Source organism: Babylonia areolata, chromosome 23 (assembly GCF_041734735.1).
Source record: "Babylonia areolata isolate BAREFJ2019XMU chromosome 23, ASM4173473v1, whole genome shotgun sequence".
NCBI classification, from domain to species: Eukaryota; Metazoa; Mollusca; class Gastropoda; order Neogastropoda; family Buccinidae; genus Babylonia; species Babylonia areolata.
Genome location: NC_134898.1, coordinates 44,085,797 through 44,100,812, shown reverse-complemented (window position 1 = coordinate 44,100,812; position 15,016 = coordinate 44,085,797). Strand labels below are relative to the sequence as shown.

Here is a 15,016-nt window from a genome sequence, read left to right as displayed (position 1 = left end):
GTCTTGCCCAACTTACATCCTCGCCAACAGGGCTTGAGGATAATCGGACACCCACATGCAGTCCGACAAGCACGCGCGCAGCATGTGCACTCACCTGTCATCCCCCCCAGACGGGGAGTCACGGCCAGAGTCCCTCCCCAGGGAGTACTGCGAGGTGGAGGAGGGGAGGGTGGAGGAACGGGCCGAGTCGAGCGACTGACGGTTGCTGCTGCCGCTCCAGTTCCCTGAACACACACACACACACACACACACACACACACACACACACACACACACACACACACACACACACATGTCAATGCCATCAGCCTGTGAGACACCATCCCAATAAAAAAAAACAACGAAAAAAAACAAACAAACAATAAAAACAGTGCGATAAGTCCAAACTTGTTGCTCTTTTTTTTTCTTTTTCTTTTTTCTTTTCTTTTTCTGTCAACACTTTGTGTTCTGAACGCCATATTCTGACTAGTTTCTCAGTTTAAAACTTTTCAACAAGAGTAAATTAGGGTCTATTATTAAGAATACGACAACCTAATGACTGCAGCTATAACAGCAACAACAAAGAGTCGCTCAGTTTAAAAAAAAAGATAACAATAAAAAATATATAAAATTCGCAGAAATCGAGTGAAACTGGGAATAACAGCCACATGGAAGCAGGGGAATCATATATCAATGCAGAGTTCGAATCTCTGAGATAACTGCTATTCAGAAAACACACACACACACACACACACACACACACACACACACACACACACACACACACACATAGAATAAGAGTTTCTGCACACACACACACTGCAAACCTCACACACACACACACACACACACACACTGCAAACCTATCTACAAGTATACCACAATACGAAGCCTGTCCCTGACGAGAACGGTAACTGTCAGTGTGTGTGTGTGTGTGTGTGTGTGTGTGTGTGTGTGTGTGTGTGTGTGTTTGTGTGTGTGCGCGCGCGCGCGCGCGCGCGCGTGTATATGTATGTGTGGATGTGTCTGTGTGTGTATGTGTGCGTGCATGAGCCCAAGCGCGTGTGTGTGAGCTTATCACCGCCTGTTACGGGCGCGATCCGCTGTCTGGAGCGATCATGAAAACAGCGCACAGTGACTCGCACTGAATTCAAACGTCGCGGTATCTGTTCTACGATCCGCGTTCAGACAGCGCCAGGTAGTACCACGGTCATTTTATCAAATAAAAAGTCTTCTGTCATTTTCTCGCTCTCTGGCACGTGGGCCGACGATGCGGGCAGCGCCGAGGAAACAGAGACACGTGACCAGTGTCATGAGGTATGCAGTTTTGATTGATCATCGTTGTTCCCAGTCGGATGAAAAAATAGAGCTCGTCGGATTTCTGCACGACATCCGATTCTCGCTGAGGGGACGTAGTTCTCGGTATCCATTGTCTTGGAAATACGGGCAATGCACGATAGTGGATCGCTCCCTTTAATCCCACGCTAGCCAGTATTTCCTTCCTTTCCACTAAACCTTGAGTGGGTGTCTGGATGACACGATAAACCGTGTTCAGCAATCATTTGGCGCTCGTTAAAGAACCCACGGCAACAAAAGGACTGTCCCTGGCAAAAGAGAAAGAAAAAAAAAGAAAAAAAGAAAAAAAACACCACTCTAGTAATATACCTGTGTATGAGTGCGTGTGATTAAAAGCCTGACTGAATGAATGACTCAAAGTCTGTCGGCTCTACCCAGGTGGGCAGCCTCTTGTGCGAATGATTGTATTTGTAAAGCGCTTTGAGTTTGGCTCTCTGATCGAAAAAAGGCGCGATGTAAATATAAATAATTAAATAGAGGAATGGATAGAAAGACGGATAAAAAACCAAACAAACAAACAAATAAAGACAGCTGTCAGTTGGCTCTACCCAGGTAGGCAGCCTGTTTTGCAAATGACTATTTGAAAAGCGCTCTGAGTTTGGTCTCTGATCGAAAATAAGCACTATATAAATACATATGAACAAATAAATAAACAAACAAATGAATAAGAAGACGATAAATAAATCGATAAATAGACAGATAGATAGATAGACAGGCAGACAAACAGACAGACAGACAGATTAAAAACCCCACAGCAGGTTAATGTTCTTGGCTTCAGAAAGCCCAGAAGACACAACATTCGTACCAGAAACTCAACCAGACCAGCAGTGAAAAGACCACAGCCACGAAACACCTGGGCCTTCAGGGCAGATCGCCAACAGGTCCTTAAACTCATCACTAGAACACCTTGACCTTTAGGGCATCACTGGAACACCTTGACCTTTAGGGCAGGTCGCCAACAGGTTAAACTCATCACCACCAGCAGTCAGGCCACTCACCAGAAGAGGAGTTCCTCTCCTCCCGCCGCCGCTTGGAGATCTCCCTCAGCTTGACGGAGGTGGTCCAGTCCTTGGGCAGCGACTCCCAGGGGAAGTCGTACTTACGGGCCTGCGCCCGCGGCAGCGTGCTGCTGTTGAAGTAGTAGTAGGTCCCCGGCCCCACCTGCTGCTGCTGGGAGGAGGACTCCCGCGGTGACGGGGAGGAGGAGCTGGCCAGGCCGGCAATGTCGTCAGGCACGCTGGGCGAGAACAGCCGCTGCAGGCTCGTCTTGCTGGCGCGGGCACTGTCGGCGCCGCCGCAGCTGCTGTCGTCCTCGTTGTCGGCGTCGTTGCCCAGAACGTCGATGGAGTCCAAGTCCAAAGACTTGGGACGGGGCCGCAGGGTGCCGGCGACGAAAGACCGGATCTTGTTCCCGATGATGCTCGAACGCTTGGTGGCCCGGCTGGAGGCGGCAGAGGTGGACGAGGCGCCCGTGCTGCCCAGGCTGAGCGAGCTGCTGCGCGAGCCGCTGGCCGCCGTGGCGATGGACTTGCGCTTGTTTCTGGAGGGCGGGCCGTCCTGCTCGAACAGCATCACGCCGTACGTGCCGTCGTCTTCGTCCTCCTCCTCCCCGGCCTTGACACAGCGGGGCAGGGAGCGGGCCCGCCGGCACGGCAGGTACCTGAGCAGCTTGGTCTCGCGGCTGGCTCGCTGCTGCTGGGCCTTGATGAGGATAATGATAATGGTAACAATAATAATAATAGTATTACTACAATAATAAGTATTATTATCATTATCATTATTAACAATACTCATAATCATAATAGATACTTGTTGAGCGCTTTCCTCCCATAAAGGGAGCTCAAAGCACTTTACAATAAACATTACACACACACACACACACACACACACACACACACACACACACACACACACACCTTCTCCTCCATCTTGGCGTCCAGCTCGTGCATGTAGCGCAGCATGGACTCGTCACGAACAACTTCAGGGGGCGTGTCCAGGTCGTCGAAGCTGTAGTCTCGGGGCGTGCTGCGCGGGTGCCGCTTCCCGCGCTCGAACACGTGGATCTCGCGCATGATCTGGTCCGGCACGCCCGACACCGTCCGCCGCCGCCCCTTCTTCCGGTCCAGCGAGGCAGTGCCCTTTAGGGACCGTCGGAAGGAGGACATGCGGTGGAAGCCCAACCCCGAGGTGTCCACGGCAACCAGGATGGACGGCTGGGACCTGGACAGACCTTCGCCACTGCCCGCCCCGGACTCGGCGTGCTCCGCGTGCTCGGAGAGGTCCAGGTTCTCCGTGCCGTGCACTGTCCTGGGTCGCTGGGCCAGCCGCTTGTACTTCTTGTTGAACGTCATAGCCTTGCCCTGGGGACACACGAGCGCTGGTTAGCAGTGACGTAATCATCACAACACAATACAATAACACGCGTCAAAAACTCGGCGAGAGTGACTGGCCTATCCGAAACACGTCATCACACTGGCTTAGCGAGCGCGCTTCATTGTGCACTCAAACTGTAATTCTTTCCTCGCGCCCTTCATATGGTAGAACTGCGGTTAAACTTCTACTTACAACGTAGGTCTCGTTTAACCTTTCAATTTCAATGCATTTAAATTTTATACGTTTTGAAGATTTGACGTGTTACCAACCATGCCCACATACACAGAGACGAAAACACGTTGCATATTTCATGTTTCCCTTTTGCACAGTTTTTCTTACATCGAAAGAAATGGCGTCCGAAGACATCATAATGTTCACGTAACGTAATGCTGTTTCGAAGCTATCTTTCAGCTTCACTAATTCAGTGTGGTAGTTGAACTTCGATTTGCATCTCCGACTTAGAACTATGTATCATTCTGATGAAAATCAGATCTTTTCAGGGATGTTTTTCATATACTTTAAATGATTCTGATGAAGACTTGCACGTGAACGCTTGCGGCTTGTGAACCAATATTCACGCAGGCACACTTGCCTATGTCCACGCCCACCACACACACACACACACACACACACAACACACACAATTTTTTAACCCCCCCTACCCACCCCACCCCCCACCAACCCATTAACCGCTTCGCCCCCCTCCCCCCCCACCTCCCATCACCCACCATCCCCACACACATCAAACACACCGCACAACACCACCACCCAAAACATCACACACACACACACACACACACACACACACACACACACACACACACACACCTGCTTCCTGGGCAAGTTCAGGTCGGGCGTCTTGACCTGGTGCTCCCGAAGGACTACGGGCCAGAGCTTGAAGAGGTTGGAGCTCCTCATGCCGTCCTTCCGGTACAGGTCGGCCCCCCGGAGGACCCCCACCGGAGTGACCTCGCACAGCGAGTAGCGGTCCCTGACGCAGTGGGGCCGGGAGGCGGAGCTGAAGAAGGAGCACTCGAAGCCATGCCTGGACACGTGGTGGTCCTGCACGGTGCTGAACCGCTTCAGGTCCCCCAACGCTGAAAAAGGGGTACAGGGGGAATTTTTTTGTTATATGTTTCGATTTTTGTTGGTGTTTTTTGTTTTTGTTTTTTTGGGGGGATTGGGGGGGGGGGGTTGTACGGGGAGGGGGGGAGGAAGTAGGACGAGGTTATATTATATTACGCGTGTGGTGTGTGTGTGGAGAGAGAGAGAGGGGGAGTAGGGAGATAGAGAGACGGGGGTAAGGGGGGCACACAGACAGACAGAGAGAGAGATAAAAAGGTGTGTGTGTGTGTGTGTGTGTGTGTGTGTGTGTGTGTGTGTGTGTGTGTGTGTGTGTGCTCCAAGCCAAGATGTTTTCTTTTTCCATAAAGAAGGGGAAAGAAACGTAGGATTTTTTTTTTAAATAATAATAATAAAGTGTTGGATCATATTCCTTCTACTGCAGTATATCATGCCCCATTCATTGAGCCCCTAAGACATGTGGTGTAGTGTCCAGTATTTAATCTTCCGATTTACTATCATTCCATTAACCGGTCCGACTGTTTCTTAATTCATTTCAGATTAACTCAAGCGGTACCTCACGGATGACAAATGAATTCTAACACTGTACGGTGCTCTTGACAACAACGATAGCATCGCGTCGGTTGTAGTTATAAAAAATACAGTTTCTCTCGGCGACAGGAACTCAATTTTGCACTGCGTTCAGGTTATCAAGGTGTGAAGACGGGCCCAATAGCCGAGTGGTTAAAGCATTGGACTTTCAATCTGAGGGTTCCGGGTTCGAATCACGGCGACGGCGCCTGGTGGGTAAAGGTGATTTTTCCGATCTCCAACATATGTGCAGACCTTCTTAGTGCCTGAACCCCCTTCGTGTGTATACGCAAAACAGAAGATCAAATACGCACGTTAAAGATCCTGTACTCCATGTCAGCGTTCGGTGGGTTATGGAAACAAGAACATACCCATCATACACCCCCCACCCCGAAAGCGGAGTATGGCTGCCTACATGGCGGGGTAAAAACGGTCATACACGTAAAAGCCCACTTGTGTACATGCGAGTGAACGTGGGAGTTGCAGCTCACGAACACAGAAGAAGAAGATCAAGGTGTGACTATAAATTATTCATTTCTGCACATCTCTGTACACAATATTTCTGGGCACACTTTCCTGGCGCATCAGGGTTGGGGAGATAAGGATAATGCTTTAAACGCTTACAAGACTGCCCGCAAAAAGGTCATTGTTGTCAGCAGTCAGAAAGTTCACCACCCAAGTATAATTATGGAGAGGGGTGGGGAGGGTGGGCAGACTTGAATGGGACACAGACAGACAGACAGACAGAACTAGTTACTGACGGAGACATATAATTAACACAGTTTTGCGTGCGCTCACGTATTATGTGTGTAAGCCTCTGTGTGTGTGTGTGTGTGTGTGTGTGTGACTACTGTGTGTGTGTGTGACTACTGTGTGTGTGTGTGTGTGTGTGTGTGTGTGTGTGTGTGTGTGTGACTACTGTGTAAAATAAACAGGTAGGCGCGACTGACAGATGTGAAGAACTCGACGAAAAACATGCCACTTAAAATTTACACCGTGTTTCCACATTCCACTATTCCCAAGGCCCATAATTATTTTTAGTACATGACCTCCCACATACAGCCCCGTATGCAAACAACCCACACCATTGATTTTCTCTCCCTTCACCCCCTCCCCCTTCTCTCCACTTGCCGGCTGATCTTTCCACCTCCCTCCGACAATAGCAGACGTTTGTGTTCGCTGAACCAGCAATGCCCAGGTCACATGGGGCAGCTCACAGGTTCTCACGCACGCACGGACGGACAAGCAGAAATGATATGTGCGCCTGACTGCGTGTGTTGAAGAACTCAGAGTTTATGATTTCAGAGAATTAATATGGGTTGCTGAACAGATCATCTGGGAAAAATCCCCCCCAGCCACCTCTCTCTCTCTCCCCTTAAATTTTCTCCTTTCATTAGTCTCGACCTGTGGAGTGTTGTAAGTATGACAAATTGCCATTTATGTAACCGTGATTATGATGTGCATGCTGTATTGGTGTTATGATTTTATCCTTTGTTTCATTTTACTGTTTCCCTTTCGAGGGCTGGATGGAAAAAAAAAGCATATTCTTGCTTTTTCTTTTACTCTCAGAAAATAAAACCTATTCTACTCTCTCTCTCTTTCTCTCTCTCTCACTCACCACACCACACCACACCACACCACACCACACCACACACACACACACACTCACCACACCACACACACACGCGCGCGCGCGCTCACACACACACACACATTACTGAAATACAAACTTCACAATTTCAGGGCAGGCTCTCAAGGCCAAATCAGCGTGTTGGGTTTATATTAAGCGTATGTCAGGCATCTGTCTGTCTGTCTGTCTGTCTCTCTCTCTCTCTTTCTCTCTGTCTCTCTCTCTCTACGTTACCGTACATCAAGCAGTACAGACGCTTTGACGCCATGAATCTGAAGCGTATTTCGCATGACATCTATTTTCTGGTCTGACTCCTGCTGGCATTTGTTTTAGGTCACAGACCGTGCTGACGGCATGGTCAGCGGTTCGATCCCTCACCAAGAACCTTTATGAATTATCACTGATAGCTTGTGGGCCTTCCTCGTCAGCCCCAGTTCCTCGTAGATCCAAGCCAAGGGCTTCGGGGTGGTGGCCATACTACTGAGTACTACGTGTGTGTACACGCGCGCGCGCGTGCTCTACCATGAATAACAAAAATTAAGATTCAAGCTACCCTCAACAAAGATTTACGCCCACTGAAAAAGAAAATGAAAGGAGGTGTGCGCGCCCGTGTTTGTATGTCATTTGCCTTTGTGTGTGTGTGTGTGAGAGAGAGAGAGAGAGAGAGACAGACAGACAGACAGACAGACAGACAGACAGAGAATGCGTTTAAAAACGAGTAGGAGTGGTGGGTCTAAGTTTGCCAACTGCTGCTTTCTATTTGTTGTCGTCGTTGTCGTCGCTGTCGCCGTTGTTGATTAAAAAAGCCCATTGAAATCCTTGTAGCGTCTTGCTGTTTTGGGGTATCACAGTAGGGTACAGCGTAGGTGGTGTGAATGTAATTCGCAATTCGCAGCTGACGTGATCAGATCGGTGACGTTCTGTATACATGCATGTGCTGTGAAAGGTGTGAAAAGGGACTGCCGTTCATTCACTGACAGAAAGTGTATGGGCGTATGACACATTAGCACTGTCGCCACCTGGCACAGTTTCAAGAATCGAAATGGAGCATTTCGCTGGTCAGCTGCGATTGTTTGTTTGTGTGTGTGTGTGTGTGTGTGTGTGTGTGTGTGTGTGTGTGTGTGTGTGTGTGAAAGAGAAAAAGAAAACAGGAAGACTGTACAGAAAAGAGGAAGTGAAGGAGGCAGAATACATGTTAAGCTTCGAAGTTTGTAAACTGTACACTGAATCAAGCGAGAAGACACTGTAATGCGATGGTGTGGAAAGGCAGGTAAGAATAATAACAATAATAATAATAGTAATACATAGTTTTTCTGTGGCGCGATATCCAGCACCAATGCTGCTCAAAGCGCCTTACATCATAGTTGACTATAAACATGCGTTAAAAAACATATCACCCGCTATCTGACAATGGAAAACAATCAGTGTGTTCATATGAATGCAAAAGGTAGCTAGGGGCAGAAAGGAGGACGGATATTGGGGAGGGGGTAGGAGGGCGCCAACACACACACACACACACACACACACACACACACACACACAATGTGTACAAAACACAACACGCGCACACACACACACACACGCACATATTCTACCCTCCGTCTTCCCGGTTCTCCCGAAATCACCATTAACTCCAACCCCTCACACACACACACACACACACACACACACACACACACACACACACAACCAGAGAGAGACAGAGAAACACATGCATGTGGACTGAAAAGAAAGCAAAGATTTCACGGCCACGGCCATCCATTGTGCAAGCGCCATTCTCGTAAATGAAGACACAGAAGACGGAGAATAGTGTGAAGAAGAGAGAGGACCCTAAGAGAGAAAGGGTGGGGGGGGGGGGGGTGCGATCGGGAAGAGAGAGAGAAAAAAGACAGATGGGAATGGTGGTATGCACACTCGAACAGTCACCGAAGTATTTAGTGTTTTCTCATCGCACTGAAAACACCCATGTTGGGGGAACAGACACGTTCAATGAAGCGAATCAGCGTGCATGATTGAGCAACACACCGTGACAACTGCTCATCCGTGTGTGGGTGGGGACGGCTACCATGCATGCTATTTTTTTCTCTTTCGCACATATCTGACAAGATTTGCGGATCGACGCGTTCGATGAAAGGCTTCGCAAAAGACTGGCAATGACCCTTAAGTATCTGAGATTCAAAACGAACAAAGCATAAAGAAAGAATAAAAAGAAAAGGTAAGAAAGAAAAACAAAAATAAAGAATATAGCTGAAGGGGACAGGAAGGGAGGGGGGAGAAGAACAAAGGCAGAGAGAGAACGGGGGGTGGGGGGGGGGCGAGGGGGGAGCGAGGGGGGGGAGGAGGGCCGGGGGGGGGGGGCGCAGACAGACAGACAGACAGTAACAAAGCTAGAATGAGAAGAAATTCATCTTAACACGTGCATGAATGTGTGCGCGCGCGCACGTGTGTGTGTGTGTGTGTGGTGGGGGGGGGGGTGAAAGAGGGAGAGAGAGCACGCACGGGCGGATTCGTGAGGACTGTTGTGCGGAAACATACGCCGTTTAAATTTCAACTGTACACCCGTTCAGCTTCAAGTTGAGTTGTAAACATGTCACGAACGAACAGAACTAAATACTATGACCGTCCACACAACCCACAGTGGGGGCCAGAAATGTTTAGTTTTCATAGGTTCAAGTATTTTTTTTATCTTAAAAATGAAAATCCCCCCCACCCAATTTCTATTAGCTCTCCCTGAATAAAGAGACGGCTAACAGAAGTAACTATTTGCAGTGCTGCAGTCAGCAGACGTAATTCACTGTATAAGTTGTGCGCGCGTTACAGGTAAAGAAAAAGTAGGGTGGGGTGGAGGTGCTAAAGTGAAATCGGGAGGAGGGATGTGCGATTCAGTCTGCACTGAAGCTGACAACCCACTCACCCCTTTGACCCGTGGAGACAACACTTCCACCTGAAGGTTCAAGGGATGCTGGGGGCCGAACACCCAATTCCACAGGCTGGACACTGACCACTGCACCCACCCCCCACCCCCACCCCCTACCCCCCACACCCACCCCAGCAGCCCCTCGCGGGCAGCCCCTCACAAGAAAGGTTTTCCCTTGGTTGTATACCTGCTTAGGACCAGGAAGAAAGAAAGTCGGCAATACAAGGGCATCCAGGAGTCATGACCTGGGTGCGGCCCGGACCCCTTAGAGTGTAAGGAGTTAAGGGCCGAAACACTTGACTGAGGGGGTTTCTTCTCTGAAGACCTTGTACTGTCCAGCTCTCCCTAGAGTTTCTTATCACTCACAGTGCTCGGTAGAAAAAGATAGTATTGCAAATGCCCATATGTGTAAGCCATTGCACTCTTATGGTGCAGAAACTCTTATTCTATGTTGTTATACTTGTTCAATTTTTGTTTATCAGTTGTCCCGGACAATCGGGCGGGGGGTGAGGGTGGGGGTGGAGGGGTATTCCAAGCCGTCACAGAGAAGAAACTCCTGTCTTACCACCGACGGCCAGACAGCACTGGTCGCCTTCATTAAATCGTCGCGTAAAAGGGCAGTCGTGAAGGTTTGCAAACAGGTGTACAAAGTCCCCCGCTTCCCCCCTACCCACCTCCCCCCCCCCCCCGCCCCCACCCCCACTCCCTCCGTCCCTCTCATTAGTCACACCACGCTGATCTCCCTTGCTAGGGGGAAGAAGGGGAAAGAGAGGACGGGGAAGTGTTCAAGCCTTCAAAGCGGACAAACGATGGGAGTGTCGGCGATTGTTTGACCGTGAACTGCTGATCACTCTGTGTGTGTGTGTGTGTGTGTGTGTGTGTGTGTGTGTGTGTGTGTGTACGTGTCTGTGTCTGAGAGAGAGAGAGAGAGAGAGAGTTTTGTGTGTGTGTATGTGTGTGTGTGTGTGTGTGTGTGTGTGTGTGTGTGTGTGTTTAGTGTACATCTTGCAACAGAGTTGAATTGCCCAGGCCACACAATGCCTGCTTTTGGAAATGACGACCACGCGCCCAAACAGTTTTATCCTTCGTTTGTGTGTATCACATTACATATTCTATGGATCACATTTTCACTTCTGTCACATTACTCTCTCTCTCTCTCTCTCTCTCTCTCTCTCTGTGTGTGTGTGTGTGTGTGTGTGTGTGTGTGTGTGTGTGTGTGTGTGTGTGTGTGTGTGTGTGTGGCTGTGACTGCATGATGTGTGTCTGTGTGTGTATCTGACTGTTGTGGTACCGAAAAGCTCTTTGAAGTGTTTCAAAGCGTTAAGGAGCAATAACAATATAACAGCTAGTAATAACAGCAGCAGCAGCAGCTGCAGTAATAGTAGTAGTAGTAGTAGTAGTAGTAGTACTCATTTGAACCAGTACTGATTCTAAAAGTTAAAAGCTTTTTGTACCAAACTTTCCGAACAGATCATTTGCAGATGTTGGCAATTTATTGTTACTGTCATTTTTTTTTTTTTAATTGCTTGACGATCCAGTTGGACAGTCACCGCTCCCCCCCCCCCTTTTTTTTTAATGCTAGGTTTCCACGTGTGTGTGTGTGTGTGTGTGTGTGTGTGTGTGTGTGTGTGTGTACAGTAAACATTCAGTGAATAAGTGAATTCACTTCCTAATGTTTTTAAGACCTGACTCCGCGCTGGAATTATTAGCTTTCTTTTCTTTCTTTTTTTTTCGGTCTAACCATACACGAATTTGTGAGCCTCGGGTTTTTTGTGTTTTTTTTGTGTTCCCCCCCTCCCCCCAACCTGTTATTATCAATTGTATTCGTCCACGCTACTTCAGGTGCCACATGAAAGCAGGCACAACTCTTTTTTTTTTCTCCGCCCCCCCCCCCCCTACACACACACACACACACTACAATGGCCCACGTATACAATGATGACATTTGTACGTCAAATCGCCCTATGACGGCATGGGATCACTTGCAGCAATTACATGACGTCATCGGCAGACAGAACAGCACAGAACAGAACAGGCGAAACGCGACAGCGATAATGTCTGGGGAAGGAGGGGAACGGGGAGGGGCGGGGGTGCTGGAGAGGGCGGGGGGTACGACACACAAAATGTAAACTGATCACGATTTACAGGGTCATCGGGATAAGCGTAGGACCTGAATGGCACAAACTGTTATGGCTCATCACAAAAAGGAGGATTATATATATATATATATAGATATATATATATTTTTTTTTTTTTTTTTTTTTTTTTTTAAGGATTTATTTTCACGTATCGTATAGTTTTCCGAGGTCATAATTTTGCATGTAAGTGGCGACATGCAGCTGTCACTTGACGCTGGCGACCTTTATGGAAACCATTTTGTCACCGTTCGCGCCGCTGTTCATGTTAGTTTGTTAGATAGAATACGAGAACACGGTGAATTATGATTTAAAAATACAAAACAACTAGAACTGGCACATCAATGTTCTAATGGTTTAGTTTCCCAAATACCATCTTCCGTTTGCATTCACTGGCAAGTTTATCGTGCAAGATGTGGTCATATTACCCCAAAGACACTGCTGACTCACTGATTAATTCAACCATTTAATTTTTTTTAAGTCGGTTTTTCTGGCGTGAATAAACTATTAATAGTTCAATGTGTTTCTTGTGTACTGCAAGTCCGGATATGATTTTCGTGACCGGCAATGGTATAAAATAACGTGAAATGCATAAATGGGTGCCGTTCAGGTACCCGAATCGGTGCCACCCAGTTTGTTGACACGACTCGCACGGGTGGATTATCACTCATGCTGCGTCAGCGAGTGAATTATCGGTTAACACGGCAAGCGTTAACGGCTTACTGAGCTTAGGTACAACTGCAAACAGCAGACCAGTATTATGTCAGCATGGAGTACATGTTTTGTCGGGTGTGTGTGTGTGTGTGTGTGTGTGTGTGTGTGTGTGTGTGTGTGTGTGTGTGCGTGCGCGCGCGCGCGCGCGCGCGTGTGTGTGTGTGTGTGTGTGTGAGCGAGAGAGAGAGAGAGAGAGTGAGTGAGTGTGTGTGTGTATGCGTGTGTCTGTGTGGCTGTGAGAGAGAGAGTGTGTGTGTGTGTTTGTGTGTGTGTGTGTTTGTGCGTGTGTGTATGTGTACGTTATTCTGTTTAACGTTCATCCACAATAGTGATTTTAGACAAAAACCCACCCCCTTTGCCCACTCCACCCATACCGCATTCCTGTTCCTCTCTGCTTAATAGTCATCACTAAAAAGTATAACTAAAATCCTCTCCTGATTAGTCATCACTAAAAAGTATAACTGAAATAAAACAACAAACTAAGCAACTGACTTCTCAACCAGTAAAACCACAGCAGAGCCACTGGAGCTCCTTATAAACTCCTTTGAAACTATTTCAAACTAAAGTTGATTGCAACAGAACATAGACAGATAGATAGACAGATAGATAGATACAAACAACAATGTGTGTGTGTTCGTTCGTTCTTTAGTTTAGCGTCTTTTCACTATCAGTGATATTAGACGGTGGTTGAGTGGGTGGGTGGGTGGGTGGGTGGGTGTGTTTGCTTGCTTGCTTACTTGCTTGCATTGCTTGTGTTCGAGTGTTAACGGTGTGCGTGCGGGTGTGCACATTTATACGTGTGACTGTGAGTGTAATGAGTCAGCGGATGTCTGCAAGGCAGGATGTGTGAACAGCTTTGACATATGAACCGAACAGGCCGAGCCTTGGAGCGATCGGTCTTTAGGCAAGGTGTCACACAGTCTTTAACGTGCACACAGGAGTGTGGGAGGGTGAGGATGGAGAGGCAGGGGGAAGGAAGGAGAGGGGTTACAGACTGAAAAACAGAGAGAGACAGAGACATGGAGAGAGAGAGAGAGAAACTGAGAAAGAGACAGAGAGACAGGTACAACTGAAAGCTCTGAAAGTTTAATGTTCGTCGGCCTTTGGCCCCGACACATACGGCGAGTTTTCGAAAAGCCATGGAGAGGGGCTGGGGGTGATATAAATTATCATAAACAAGAGAGAGGGAGGGCGGGGGGTGGGGTGGGGGTCACTGAACTGAACACTAAGTTATTTTAATGACATAGGCCAACAGCCTGTATCACGAGAAGTGCGAACAAAGTACATTTCTGAGAAAAAAAAATCCACCAAAATATATATGATACAGATGGTGAAGACTCAACACCAAACTACACGCTCGCCCCGTGCCTGATTTTCCGTTTCTCGTTGGTTTTCTATCCCTACCGTCATCATACACATCCTGATACTCACAGCCCGTTTCACTCATTCCAGTACGGAGACAGAGAAAGAGAAACAGACAGAGAGAGACAGACAAACAGAGAGCACACACACACACACACACACACAGGAGACCCAGACAGACAGACAGACAGAGAGGAGGGAGAGAGAGAGAATCGTGCAACACTAGTATTCATGCTTGACATTTCAACCAGCACTATGTCGTGTTCGGGGTGTTATAAATACCGATCACACTTTATCTCTGACGTGGAGGTTATGCTTTTCACTCTGCAACATGTTTGACAAACACGCATGCTTGTGTTTGCACGATTCATTCTCTCTCTCTCTCTCTCTCTCTCCCCCTCTCTCTCTCTCTCTCCGTGTGTGTGTGCGTGCGTGTGTGTGTGTGTGTGTGTGTGTGTGTGTGTGTGTGTGTGTGTGTGCAGGATACAAAAGTAAAGAACACCCTCCCCCCATTCCCCCTTCCTCTTTTATTCTTTTAGCCGATTCCACTCCACCTCCCTCAATCCTTCCCCCAACTTAATGAAACAGAAAAAAACCCACAAGACTTGACAACAGGGAGGACCGCAGACCTCGCAGCTCTGAGGTGTTATTTTCATTCTCTTTTTCTTTCTTTCTTTCTTTCTTTCCTTTCTGTGATTATCTCTTTCCCTCTCTTTGTTTCTTTACTTGGTACTTAAGATCGATTTTTGTTGTTGTTTTTGTTGGTTTGGGGGATGTGTGTGTGTGTGTGTGTGTGTGTGTGAGAGAGAGAGAGAGAGAGTGAGAGAGAGAGAGAGAGAGAGTAAGTGAGTGTGTGTGTGAGAGAGAGAGAGAAGAGTGTGTGTGTGTGTGTGTGAG

The 15,016-nt window shown here is 48.0% G+C and overlaps 1 protein-coding gene across 1 annotated transcript in view; it reads right to left on the bottom strand.

The window, feature by feature from the left end:
- The window catches only part of LOC143298063 (uncharacterized), a 67,353-nt gene that overhangs the window by 4,281 nt on the left and 48,056 nt on the right, over window positions 1-15,016 (bottom strand). The window contains exons 2-5 of the mRNA XM_076610734.1: window positions 4,537-4,805; window positions 3,252-3,695; window positions 2,334-3,036; window positions 95-224 (exon numbers count right to left, since the gene is read on the bottom strand). Of these exons, the coding sequence (XP_076466849.1) occupies window positions 95-224; window positions 2,334-3,036; window positions 3,252-3,695; window positions 4,537-4,805 (1,546 nt within the window). The remainder of the gene's footprint in view (window positions 1-94; window positions 225-2,333; window positions 3,037-3,251; window positions 3,696-4,536; window positions 4,806-15,016) is intronic.